Source organism: Pantherophis guttatus, chromosome 7 (genome assembly GCF_059756535.1).
Source record: "Pantherophis guttatus breed Tessera chromosome 7, ASM5975653v1, whole genome shotgun sequence".
Taxonomy (NCBI): Eukaryota; Metazoa; Chordata; class Lepidosauria; order Squamata; family Colubridae; genus Pantherophis; species Pantherophis guttatus.
In genome coordinates this window covers 79,236,198-79,250,533 of record NC_142069.1, presented here as the reverse complement: position 1 = coordinate 79,250,533, position 14,336 = coordinate 79,236,198, and the positions used below count along the sequence as shown (strand labels likewise).

At 40.7% G+C, this 14,336-nt stretch overlaps 1 protein-coding gene across 2 annotated transcripts in view; it reads right to left on the bottom strand.

The window, feature by feature from the left end:
• LOC117679801 (patatin-like phospholipase domain-containing protein 2) overlaps nucleotides 1-14,336 on the bottom strand; it is a 41,015-nt gene that overhangs the window by 12,628 nt on the left and 14,051 nt on the right. For both annotated transcript variants that reach the window (XM_060684137.2, XM_034442016.3), the window contains exons 2-4: nucleotides 7,558-7,790; nucleotides 6,834-6,899; nucleotides 2,217-2,426 (exon numbers count right to left, since the gene is read on the bottom strand). In XM_060684137.2, coding sequence (XP_060540120.2) covers nucleotides 2,217-2,426; nucleotides 6,834-6,899; nucleotides 7,558-7,790 — 509 coding nt within the window. The remainder of the gene's footprint in view (nucleotides 1-2,216; nucleotides 2,427-6,833; nucleotides 6,900-7,557; nucleotides 7,791-14,336) is intronic.

The following is a 14,336-nucleotide window of genomic DNA, read 5'->3' as shown; positions in this document are numbered from 1 at the left end:
TGAACTACATCCTTGAGGGAAGATTTTATGAAGGTATTCCAAATCTCCCTGCACAATATTAACTGGCTCTCTTTTTGCTGACATAACAGAGCACTGAGCAACATGGAAAGAAAAACAGCAGCATCATACGCCATGCACAATGAACAATGTCGTCTTACTACGAAGCTGGCTTCTCCAAGACCATTCCTATATCCCTGAGAATAACCTATGGTACCAACTGAACCATGGGGTACTTGTAAGTATTGTAGAATTTCAGAATCTATTAACAGAAAAAGACATCTGAAACACGATGCCCACGCAACTGAGAAGGCTAAAAAGACAGAATTAAAAAAACAACTTGTCCCACGTCTCATAATAAAGGAAAGCCAACTAATCAATTCAGTAGAGTAGAGTAATATTTCACATAGGGTGCATCCAATTTGGCATCGAAGTTCTCCACATTTTGATCACTGAATGTAATATTTCTCAATCTTAACAACTTTGAGGGGTGTGGAATTAAACTTCCACAATTCACCAGACAGCTAGAATTTAAAACACTAACTTAGTGGATGCACTTGACTGTACTTTTTTTTACAGTTCAAGTTGTAGCCCTGGCAGTGTCTATAGTAGAGTAGCATCCATGTTGACCTCAAATGACACACAGTATGATGTAACCACACAAATGACATGCATTAATAACTCCTTAGATCCGATTGTAGGCCTGCCCAATCCACACAGACTTCCTCCATGTACAGCAAATCCAGCAAAAAGCCTTCCTTCCTTCCTCCTTCTTTCTTTCTTTCTTTTTCTCTTTCTTTTTCTTTCTCTCTCTTTTTCTTTCTCTCTTTTTCTCTTTCTTTCTTTCTCTCCTTCCTTTACAGTCAAAGGGAATGAGAAAAAGATGTACAAGTAGTCCCAACGTACGACCACATTTTTTTTTTTTAATTTGATTTATATGCCGCCCTTCTCCGGAGACTCAGGGCGGCTTACAATGCGCTAAGCAATAGCCTTCATCCTTTTGTATATTTATACAAAGTCAGCTTATTGCCCCCACAACTGGGTCCTCAATTTACCTACCTTAGAAAGGATGGAAGGCTGAGTCAACCTTGAGCCTGGCGAGATTCGAACCTGCAGTAATTGCAGGCAGCTGATCTTAATAACAGGGTGCTTTAGACCACTGTACTACCAAGGCTCCTTCTTTTGAGCTTAACATCTCTGTTGTTAAGTGAGACATATGTTAAATGAGTTTTGCCCCTTTTATGACCTTTCTTACCTAGTTATTAAGTGAATCGCTGAGAACAACTCTGTGCAAAACAAATTATCTACCATATTTTTCGGAGTATAAGACACACCTTAGTTTTTGCGGAGGAAAATAAGAAAAAAGCTGATTGGCACGTGGATTAGCCTCCCGGAATACCCCCAATCAGCTGTTCTCAGAGGTAAATTTAAGCACAGGTTCCTTGGTTGTGAGTCTGTGCCTTGCTTTTTTTTTGCTTTTTTTTCTGCCTCTGAAACTTCTGAAACTCTGTTTCAGAAAAAACTCTTTTCTGCCTCTGAAAGCCTCTGAAACAGCTTCAGAAAAAAGGGCTTTTTTTCTGAAGCTTCTTTCAGAGGCTTTTTTTCTGAAGCTTCTTTCAGAGGCTTCTTTCAGCCTCTGAAATCTCCGTTTGGGAGCCTGGGTGGGGCTACATTTGGAGTATAAGACGCACCCAGATTTTCACCCTCATTTTGGGGGAAAAAAGGTACGTCTTATACTCCGAAAAATACCGTATTTTTGCTAAACCACAGATAACGTTAACTCAAAAAGCTAGCTAGCTATGAACTTCCAAACATGACACAACAGTTCAATAACCTTTTTGTGTCTCTGTGTGTGCCTTTGAGTCAGTCATTTCTGGCAACTTCCTGGTCTAGTACCTGCAGTTTTCAGAAGTGGTTTCCCTTTGGCACTTCCTTCCTTAAGAGCTTCCTAAAAAGTTTCTACAATGTACTGGAACATATTTCAATATGCTCTTTTATAAATTTAACAGCATCCGCACTTTTTCCAATATACAGAACTACAGAACTTTTCTACCCTGCCAATTCCATCTCTGCCAACCAGTTTAGCCAACGGTTAGGGTCGCAGATTACGGAACATTAACTGAAGTTGTTTGGAAAATATGTATATCATTTTCTCAAGGTCACTACCAGCATCAATAAAAAGAATGATCACATAATAGGCAATGTTGAACATACAATACCTGGGGCTCTGGAGGAAAAAGTGCTTGAGTTAAACGATACATGTTCCCTAAGCTAAACTGAATGCTTGTATTGGTGACATGCATCTCGTGGAAGTTTGCAGAGTTCCCCTTGGGGCAAATGTCACATTCCCCAGAGAAAGGAGAAACTGTTATGGTGTTCTTCAAATTATAGCGAGGTAAATTGTCACTTAATCCACCGTCCACGTAGCGCTTTAAGGAAGAGAAGAGGAGAAACATGAAAAGTTGTACTCGCTTAAGCAAAAACTCATCGCATTTGATTCATGCAAAATATGCTTAAAATGTTAGAAAACACTTACTAATTGCTAGAAATTAATTATTAGGATTCATAGGAATGTGACAGGATTTCTCCAAATTGGAAAAGCTACAAGAATTGGGGTGGAGGGAAGAAGTATTTAAAACCAAACCTATTTTCTAAACAACAGGAGAAAATTTAATGAGGAAAAAGGATAGATACTGGCAGAGTTTTTCAACCTTGGCAAGTTTAAGAGTTGCGGATTTCAGCTCTTGAGAATTCTCTAGCTAGCATGCTGGCTGGGGAATTCTGGGAACTGAAGTCTACACGTCTTAAAATTGCCAAAATTAATAAACACTTGGTTCCGATATAACCTACCGCATCTCACCATTTACAGGAATTGCTACATATGTTTATCACTTTAAAAAAAATTCTTGTTCTATTTAGAATTTAAATAAGACTACCGTTTGAATAGCCAGAACAGTCTATGTGCAAAATTGGAAAAATAGAAACATATCAGAGAAAAGTGTGATAAAGAAAAGTGTTAGAGTGCGCCAAGATGGATAAATTAACAATGGAAATAAAAGATAGAGGAGAAACTGAGTACTGTTTGATATGGAATCTATGGTATAACTGGTTAGATAATAGATGTACAGATTAGGAAATTAACAAAGAAAGAGGATAAAGGAGCTAGAAAATAGTAAAAAAGTATAAATAAAAAAATAAATGAAGAACATGCAGTATTATAGTATGATGTGATAAAAAATGTAAAATGTTAAAAAATACTTAACAGTAATAACTATGTACTGTATATAAATGAACATACTAGTATATATAAGGGAACCACATATATGTAGTTACATAGATATAGAGGGGAAATGTATTTATACTGGATATATACCGATATTGAAGTGTTGTAAAGATGACGAAAATTGTGCTATAAAATGGAAAAAACTGCTTAATAAAAATTATTTTTTTTTAAAAAATAAGACTACCGTTTGATTGTCAAGTTTTAATTTACAATTTAATCAGGATCAATCTATTATTCAACAATTTAATTTTAGCCATTTCTGTCCAGAGTTTATGACCTCAATCCTCTACTGTATCCATCTTCCACACTCCATAGCAGTAATATGTTGGTCTTCCAATTTTACTTACTTACTTACTTACTTACTTACTTACTTACTTACTTACTTACCTACTTACTTACCTACTTACCTACTTCATTCATTCATTCATTCATTCATCTGCCCATTTAACTAAAAACAACTCATGGTGTTTTTGTACTAAGAATTGGAACTGGAAGCAATACAGGGGTTTTACTCAGTTATAGCAGAGAAACAAAAGTGTGTTTGGAAAAATCAAGAAGCACGTATTATATTTCTCGCCTTGCTAAACTCTTTTACATGATGGTCCAGGTCAAATAAACTAAGAAAATCTATCTAAATGGATACACTTAAAAAAACATGGGAGCAATTTTTTCCCCCAGAAAAATATTTGTATCATAAAACAACACTCAGGTATTTGTAAGAAAAATTACATGAAAATAAAACTGTCATACACAAACTGATCTAGCTCAGGGATCCCTAACCCCCAGGCTGTAGCCCACTCCTGGGCCATGGCCTATTCGGAATTGGGCCATGCGAGTGGCTGGCACGCAGCTCAACTTGCGTGAACAGTGGGCCGGCGGGCACTTGTGCACAAGCACTCTGCTTGTGCAAGTCAAGCTGTGCGTGTGCGCACCGACCTGCCACACACGCTAGGGCTACATATGTGGCTCAGTTTCCCTCTTCCCCCATCCAGCCAAGCCCCACAGCCACAAAGGATGGGGGCGGAGTGATGAAATCCAAATTTTTTTACTACCGGTTCTGTGGGCGTGGCTTGGTGGGCGTGGTGTGGCTTGGTGGGTATGGCAGGGGAAGGATACTGCAAAATCTCCATTCCCACCCCACTCCAGGGAAAGGATACTGCAAAATCTCCATTCCCTCACCACTCCTGGGGGAAGGATATTGCAAAATCTCCATTCCCTAACCACTCCTGGGGGAAGGATACTGCAAAATCTCCATCCCCACCCCACTCCAGGGAAAGGATACTGCAAAATCTCCATTCCCTCACCACTCCTGGGGGAAGGATATTGCAAAATCTCCATTCCCTCACCACTCCTGGGGGAAGGATACTGCAAAATCACCATTCCCACCCCACTCTGGGGCCAGTCAGAGGTTTTATTTGCCGGTTCTCCAAACTACTCAAAATTTCTGCTACCGATTCTCCGAACTGCTCAAATTTTCCGCTACGGGTTCTCCAGAACCTGTCAGAACCTGCTAGATTTCACCCCGGGGGGGGAGGGGACTTACGCTGATCTAGCTATTATCTGCTCCAGAACACTTGGATCAGTTTACCCTTCTTATTTACTAAAGCAGAAAAACAACAACTAGATAAGTAATGATTAATACTGACATAGTTCCTTTTTAGCCAAGATGCAGATACTTCCATGCCTGGCCCTGAAATACATTGCACAAGGGAGGACTTTAAGGTAAGAGGATTAATCATTAGCATTAATCTTCAAGAGGATTTTTTTTTACAGTTATGCAGGTCATTTCTCAACAGTCCCCTTTCCAATCAACAAGAGTATTTGTACCCTGCAAATCTCTACACACATCTAGCACTTATGTCTAGAATCTTGCAGTAGGTACACACTAACCGGAAGCACAATGAACTCACATATCAATGTAGTGTACTTGCATACCATCTTACCTCCTCCACCCAAAATGCAACATGATACAAGTCTTAGGTAGTAAGAAGAGTGAAGAATGCAAGGTATAAGAGGGGCTTGGGATCATAAAATTAAATATTTTAGCCCACCCCGACCATAACTAATGAAGATTGACAATGTGGTTTCCGATTTTGATATACATTGTTGTTCTTTAAACAACAGGCATCATCCAAACTCCCTCTAAAAATCCTGAGGAAAAGATAGGCACTTAAAAAAAGCACTATTATACCTTTGAGACAGAATACAGGTAGTCCTCGACTTACGACCACAATTGAGCCCAACATTTCTGCTGCTAAGTGAGACATTTGTTAAGTGAATTCTGCCCCCACTTGTTCTGCCCCAGCTACGGACCCCAAAGAACGCAGCACACACAAAGTCCGTTCAAACCTTAGTTTACTAAATAAACCAGTTTTTACAACAACGGCTGTTAATTAACTGCATTAACAGCCGCCAAGAATTCAAAGAATAATACTGAAAGCTTACTGTGGTTGGCAGAATGCCCAGAAACAATTTGCAGGAAGCTGATAAGATAAGCAAGACAAGACACGAAGGTATGTGAACGAAGTTGTTCCCTGCAAATTGCTTCAGTCAGCGTTCCTCCTTAAATAGGCTAAGGGAGTGATCAATTAGCCCCAAGCCTTACTCTCGAGGAGACCTCCTCCTGAGGAGCCACTCCTGCCTTTTGGCAGCTCTGCGCGCCCGTGCATCGAGAAGAGGCTCCTCTTCTTCGTCCTCTTCACTTAACGGAGCTTCTGGAGGTTCTGAAGGCCCTGGCTGAATCCCCACCTCTGGCACCACATCTTCTCCAGCCTCCTCATTGTCTGACTCGAGTACCAGCTGCACAGGCTGCTGGTGCAGCACCACACCAGCCTCCTCGCTGTCGGAATCAGCGTACTAGCTGCACAGGCCGCTGACGGGCCACAATACCACTTTATGACTTTTCTTGCCATGTTAATCACCACAACTGTTAAGTTGGTAACCTGGTTGTTAAGTGAATCTGGCTTCCCCATTGACTTTGCTTGTCAGAAAAAGTCACAAAAGATGATCACAAGACACTAGGACACTGCAACTGTCATAAATATGAAGCAGTTGTCAACAATATAAATCGTGTGACCATGGCGGGAGGGGATGCAACAGTTGTAAGTGTAAAAAATGGTCACAAGTTACTTTTTTCAGTGCCGTTGTAACTTTGAACAGTTACTAACGAGCTGTTATAAGTTGAGGACTACCTATACTGCTCATCACGTAAAAAAATCTAGTTTTAAATCAAATGATCCTGCCATTCAATATGCAGATTTTTAAAAAAATCAAAATATTTTCACAGAGCTTTCTTATTGGCACACTTTCTTTCACACTTCTTCCCACCACTGTAAATAATATCCGTTATTTCCGCCAGAATCATTTTCCTTCACTCCAACGGTGAAGTTGACTAGATTCGCCAGTGTTTAGACAAAAGAAAATGAGCTAATCTCTAAGTTACCACATTTTAACGCTGAAGAGGAAACTGCTGTCCCATCAAATTACAGCAAGTCTCAGCTCAGTTTACCTCAACAAATCCCACACTGATTTATAACCAATAAACAATACTTACCACCCCTCTAAATGAAGGTGGAATGAGGCCACAATATACAGGTACAAATGAGCTACAAAGCAGGGCCTATGAAAGATTTTAAAGAAATAAAGATTAGCTATAATTATTTCTAATGGCAGGGGGGAAATCAACTTATAACAATGCAGGTCACAAATCCAATTCCTTCAGGGAAACCTTTCAAATGATCAGATAGGTCCATGATGGCGAACCTATGATATGCGTGCCAGAGGTCGCACGCAGAGCCTTCTCTGTGGGAACACACGCCATTGCCAGCTGCTTTTCTGATTTCCAGCGTGCACATGCACACCAGCCAGGTGGTCGTGGTGGGTGCCGGAACACCAGAAAATGGCCAAAAACAGCTAAAAAACAGGCCATTTTTCCGAGCCAAAAACAACCCCTAAAACGGCCAAAAAACAGGAATGAACACGCCGATCAGCTGGTCTTTGGGTTTCTGTACTCCAGCACGCAGGAAGATCAGCTGGCTGGCGCGCATACGCATGTGGGAAACCACGAAGACCAGTTGGCCGACGCGCGCATGTGCACCGGCCAGCTGATTTTTGGGTTTCCGGCGCTCCAGCGCGCACATATGCGTACACATTCCAGTTTGGGCACTTGGTGCCGAAAAGGTTCGCCATCACTGAGATAGGTGATTCCTAGGGACAAGATCCTCAGGCTTGTAAATATAACATGGTAAAAAAAAAATTAGTGACAGTACAGAACATACCTGCACCACTTCTTCTTTAGAATTAAAATCGGATATTAATACGTTTTCCCCATCAGACACTCTCGTTAGAGAAATTGAAAGTTTCCCTGATAACGATTTGTAACTGTTTTCGGGGAGATTTTTGCAGAGGCTGTCTCTTATTATTTTTATCACGTTGAAGGAAGGGTGAAGAGGACCGAGATTTCGTTTCCTGGCTTCTTTGGCTAGACCGAAAACATCTGCACAAGCTTGCGCTGAAAGATATATAAGCATCATGAGACGAGATGTCAGATTTAAATATTCCTTACAAATGCATGCTTCCTCCATTAATTATTTCGTTTTTAAAAAAGCAAAACGTGTCTTAAAATATTCCAAAGCTAACATTTCACACCACCTGATTTTATTAATGCCATCCGGATGAATATGTTCATCCTTTCCTATGCAGGTATCTGGAATCATATAAAAACCTCAGTGAGAAAACTCTTAATTTGAATCAGTGGTGGGATTCAAAAAAATTTACTACCGGTTCTGTGGACGTGGCTTGGTGGGCGTGGCATGGCTTGGCGTGGCAGGGGAAGGATACTGTAAAATCTCCATTCCTTCCCCACTCCAGGGGAAGGTTACTGCAAAATCCCCATTTCCTCCTGATTGGGAGGCAGAGAATAGAAGGAGGCAGGGCCAGTCAGAGGTGGTATTTACCGGTTCTCCAAACTACTCAAAATTTCCGCTACCAGTTCTCCAGAACTAGTCAGAACCTGCTGAAACCCACCTCTGATTTGAATTATCTCAGAAGTAATTCATCTGATGAGCAAGCTGCAGATTCTCTATCCAACTGAAACGCCAGCAAGGGAAAATAACTAGGATGTATAAACCAAAAGGTGATTAATATATGTAAATATAAGGGTATATAAGGGGTCAAATATGTGTATATAATTAGCAAGATATGCTGAATATATAAGATATTTGTGTATACTTTAGTGTGTATGGCGGAGATAACGCCAGGATGGTCGCACCATGTCCAATTTCTTTTTTAATATGATATAAATAAATAAAAAACTAAAACAAGATAAATTAGGATTTTATTAGTAAATATTTCTCGTCGGGACACGGTGGCTCAGTGGGTAAGACGCTGAGCTTGTCGATCAGAAGGTCGGCAGTTCAACGGTTCGAGTCCCTAGCGCCGCATAATAGGGGTGAGCTCCCGTTACTTGTCCCAGCTTCTGCCAACCTAGCAGTTCGAAAGCACATAAAAAATGCAACTAAAAAAATAGGGACCACTTTGGTGGGAAGGTAACAGCACTCCGTGCACCTTTGGCATTGAGTCATGCCAGCCACATGACCACGGAGACGTCTTTGGACAGCGCTGGCTCTTCAGCTTAGAAACAGAGATGAGCACTGCTCCTAGAGCCGGAAATGACTAACATTTATGTGTGAGGGGAACCTTTACCTTTATTTCTCTTGCCAACTGGCCGAAGCTAGCCGAAGGGCAGCACTGTGCATGCCAAAGTTTTGGAGGGAATCTGTAGCATCTACACTGAAACAACCCTACTGGGGGTAGCTCAGCACCTCATGGAAAATTTGGCATCTTCAGATCTGCCTCAGCTAACCGTAACTCTAATCCTGGCAGGTTCCCCAGAGGTGCCCAGGACCGCGAGAAGTCTGCCAGGGCTGGATGGGTGGCGAGGCCGGTGTGGTGCGTCCGCAGCGTACATACCCCGCACACTGGGCTGCATCATCATCATTGGAGGATGCCACATGAGGGGTGGTTATAGGGGTAGGGCCTAGGGATGGAGCTGTGGGGTGGAGCTGACGCTATTTAAAGGATGGAGGGATTAACCATGTTAGTCCTGACTTTGCCTATTGCCTCTGCCGGTTGTTACAGCTTGTTGGATAAAGTTTGTCAGTTAACCATCTTTGGCTCTCTGAATTCCTTGCTGACGGCCGGAACGTGACACAGAGTTTCTATTCAACTAAAAAAAAAAAAACAATCTCATGAGGGATTTTTAGGTTGGCATGAACAGATAATCTCCTAGGCCTGACTTCTTTTAATTTTTAAAAGAAATACACATTCTCTTTGTAAGATATGACCAAAGCCGTTGGCTTTCTAATGTTGACTGATCTCAATTGCTTTCCTGGATATAATTTATCACCAGGCTAGACAACATAATTGGTGCCAGGGAGAAGGAAATTGGCTGTTTGTTCATCTGCCAGGCTGCAGGAGTGGGATTTTGGCTGCAGGAAAGGACGTTTCCTTCCTTCCTAGGGTTTTTTTTTTTATTGTTGTTTTTGAACAATAGGTTAATTGGGCTTGCCTTCTGTGTCAAACAACATTCAAGCATTGCTCATATTAATAAAATGGACAATTATACGCTACTTCTGAAAATAAGGATGATTAATTTATTGATAGGAGCTACAAAAATTGGCTAGTTTTTATACCTAATCAAAAATATTAGTTTTTATTCTCTCTTTCAAATCAGGGAATCCAACTCTTGAATTACCAAGCACATTTGAAACTCGGGGTTAATTTACAACCCTTTCCACAACTATAGTATTTGGGTTTTTTTAAAAAAAATACAATGAATATGTGTAATGTTTACCAGTATTGGGTGAAATATCTATATCAGTGGTGGATTGCTACCGGTCCGCCCCAGATTGGGTAAACCGGTAGCGGCGGCAGCGGGAGGCTCCGCCCAGATGTCTCTGCGCATGCGCAGAAGCGTTGTGCGCACGCACACCCACAAGCGAACCGGTTTTGAATCCCACTACTGATCTACATGTACTATCAACTTACTGACAAATTCTTTCTTTCTTTAGTTTGTTTGAAACATCAATCCAAGTTATACTTTAAATGAAACTGAAATACTGTAATACTGTACTATGAACATATTAAAAAGAAAAACACAGTGAAAAGGCAACAGCGGTTAATTCTTCAAGCAACAGCAGCTTCCAAAAATTTGGTGTGGCAACATGCAGACCTAAGGCCAGATACAAACAAAATATCTAATAATAGTATTTTTTCAGGCAAGGACTCAAAAGTAACCTCTCGAGTCACCCAGTTTCGTTCTACCATTTGTGCAAAATGCCACACCATTATTTCTTACAGGTAGTCCTCTACTTGCAACCAAAATTGAGCCCAACATTTCCATTGCTAAGCAAGACAGTTGCTAAGTGAGTTTTGCCTCATTTTATGATCTTTCCTGCCACAGTTGTCAAGTGAATCGCTGAGGTTATTAAGTTAGTAACACGGCTGTTAAGTGAATCTGACTTCCCCACTGACCAAGCTTGTCAGGAGGCCGCAAAAGGGGATCACATGACCCTAGGACAGAGATGGCTAACTTTTTTGTCATCGCGTGTCAAAAGCGGGGGGAAAGCGGGGTGTGTGTGTTCTGCACACATATGCCTACATCCATAATTCAATGCACCCCACTCCCTGCCCATGCATGCGGGACGCCTCCGCATTCCCCCTGCTTTTGGCATGTGATGGCACGGTGAGCCCTATAGGCCTGTTTTTTGCCCTCCCCAGGCTCCAGAGGCTTTCTTGGAGCCTGGGGAGGGTGAAAACAGCCTTCCCTGCCCACCCGGAGGCCGGAAACAGCCTGCTTCCCGACTTCCGGTGGGTCCAGAAGGCCCGAAAATCAGCTGGCCAGCACGCGCATGCACACTGAAGCTGAGCTAGGGCAATGCTCACATGCCCACAGATATGGCTCCGCGTGCCACAGGTGGCACGCGTGCCATAGGTTCGCCAACACGGCCCTAGGACATTGCAACTGTGATAAGTACATGCCAGTTGCCAAGCATCCACATTTTGATCACGTGACTATGGGGATGTTACAGCAGTCACATGAAAAACGATCATAAGTCACTTTTCGTTGTTACTTCGGTCACAAAATAAGACTGCCAATATAATAGTATTTTATTTGGATTTATTTTAGTATCTTTAGTCTTAATTATTTTTAGAATTCTACTGCACTTGCCTTTCTGTTATGCAGATATGTAGAAGGATGTACTATTGATTGTATTAAACGTTTTGTTTGTATCTGCCCTTAGGGCTGTAATAAACTTAATGAATAACCATTAATCAGAGGGAGTATTAAAATAAGAGGGAGTTTGCTATGGATCCAGGTCCTTCATATTCACAGATTTATTTCTTGTGCCAAGGCTGAATTTGAATAAAAGTATAATACCAGAGTTTGGTTGCAAGAGATGAGAGACACCCCTGAGAGAAAGAAGAGGAAAGGAGATGGATTGTTGTAAAATTGGGAAATTTGGTGTACAGGAGAAAAGAAAACAGACAGACAATTTCGTATTTTTTCTACTTGAGGGTTATACTGTTGAAATTATAACAAAAGAAATACGGTGGACATTAAAGCATATCGATGTTATTGCATACTTGTTAATATTTATATGAAAATAAAAATTTTGTGTAAAAGATAGGGGTAAATAATATGGAATAAGGAAAATGGAACGTAATAATTATGAATATGTTTATCTGTATTGAAATGTATGATACTCAAACACCACACCATCCACACAATATGTATAAATTTAAAAAATAATAAAAACTTGATGGAAAAAAAGAGAGACACCCCTTCCGAATTAGCCATATTGAAAGATGTACTTTGGTAGCTTATCAAAGATTTGCTTAACCAATGACCTTCCCAGCTTTTTCCTAGATTAGATGTTGTCATTGGGACATCTGTTAACTCTGCAAAATCTGTCTAGGAATCTGGTAAGTGAATGCCCTGCAGTAACCCATTTGGCAGAGGGAGATAAGGGGATTGCCTCAGGCATCAGCTGAGGCTCGGCTTATTTTCCTGACCCAATCAGGAAACGCATTTGCATTTTTATTACGGATGCCCTATCCCAGTCACAACTTTTGTCCTCTGTTTCACTTCCAAAGAAGAAGTTAAAGTCAAACTTTCCAAAAGGAGTTTGACCTGAAAAGAGACGGCTCAATCAAAAAAAAAAAAGAAGAAAGAAAGAAAAATGAAAGGGAGCAGCCTGCAAACCAGCTGTAGTCCCCAATTGCTTACATACTGATGAAGGATTATTATTATTATATACTTTACTCATTAAACATGAAACTCAAGTCAACTGAACATTTAAAAATGTGTCAAAAATACCATCGACTGGTGCTAATGGTTGATATGGATTGCTGCCAGCGTCCTAGATATCACCGAAGTACCTTAAGATGTATGATCAGTGATGGGTTGCCCCCGGTTCGGACGGTAGTAAAACTGGCGGGAGGCTCCGCCCACTGACCCAGACATCATCATAGGTGATCTGCGCATGTGCGATGCGAACCAGTAGTAAAGGTAAGTAGAACCCACCCGTGTACGATATTCCAAGTAGCACAGTTTTTTGCAGTTCCACTGGTGTTATTGCAGGAAGCTACAATTTCTTGATGTATTTTATAAAATTCTTGGACATGGTGCCAAGTACCCCAATGACAATGGGTATCACTGTTACATGTTTCATCCATAATCGCGTAGTTTCGATGGCCAGGTCGCGATATTTCATGATTTTTTTTCCAGTTCTTTTTCTTCGACTCCGGCATCTCCTGGTACCGCGATATCAATAAATTGTATGTTTTGGTTTTCAACAACTGTGATATCTGGCATGTTGTGTGCCAAATGATGATCCGTCTGTATTCGAAAGTCCCACAAAATCTTCACCTTCTCATTTTCGATAACTTTTTCTACTTTATGTTCCCATGACTTTTTGGATACAGGTAAGTCGTATTTTTTATATAATGACCAGTGGATTAATTTAGCAACTCGGTGTCTAGCTTTGTAATCAGTTTGTGTGATGATGATGATGATGATGATGATGATGATGATTTACTTTATTCATTAAACATGAAACTCAGTCAATTGGACATTTAAAAATGTGTCACAAATACGATTGACTGGTGCTAATGATTGACACGGGTTGTTGCCAGCGTCCTAGGTATCAACCAAGTACCTTCTTAAGATGTACGATGTTCCAAGTAGCGCAGTTTTTTGCAATTCCACTGGTGTTATTGCAGGAAGCTGCAATTTGTTGATTTATTATTATTATTATTATTATTATTATTATTATTATTATTATTATTATTTAATCTTTAGTGAGATTCACAGCCTTTGAGGCTGGTTAATAGCTCAGCAGCTCGAGTCCTAACCAAGGACCTAGGAACTGTTAAGGTATCATCGGAGGATGTAAGCTGTTCCGAGTAAGGTGGTTTTTTGTAGAGTCAAAATGTTCAAGTTATTATTTATCAATAATAATTATCAAATTATTATTATTATTATTATTATTATTATTATTATTATTATTACATATATCTATCTCTCTCTCTACCTATTATCTATCTGTATACACACACACATACACAAATCGCAGGGTAGTTGTACCTTGAGAGAAATGCCTTCCAGAAAAAAAAGTTTACACAGACATTTTAACAAGTGATTTGCAGACTCAAACTAAATCCTAGTTATTTACATCTCTTTTGGCCTATGTGGCTTTCAATCCACTTGCATCTGGTAACTGTCTGGACAAATCTGAAATTTTCATGACAATGTTTTGGGAAGTAGTTTGCTTCCGTCTTCTTCTTCCCAGGACTGAGAGGGAGTGACTGGAGTGGCCCAAGATCCCCCCGCTGGTGTCACATCCAAGGCAGGACTAGAAGTTACCATCTCAAGTTTCTAGCCCGATGTCTTAATTGTTTCACCAAACCACAGTTCTCATGTCTCATGTTAAAGTGCAGTATTGAGGCAAAGTAAAGGTCCTTCAACTCTGGTTTTGGGGCTTCACGGATGCAC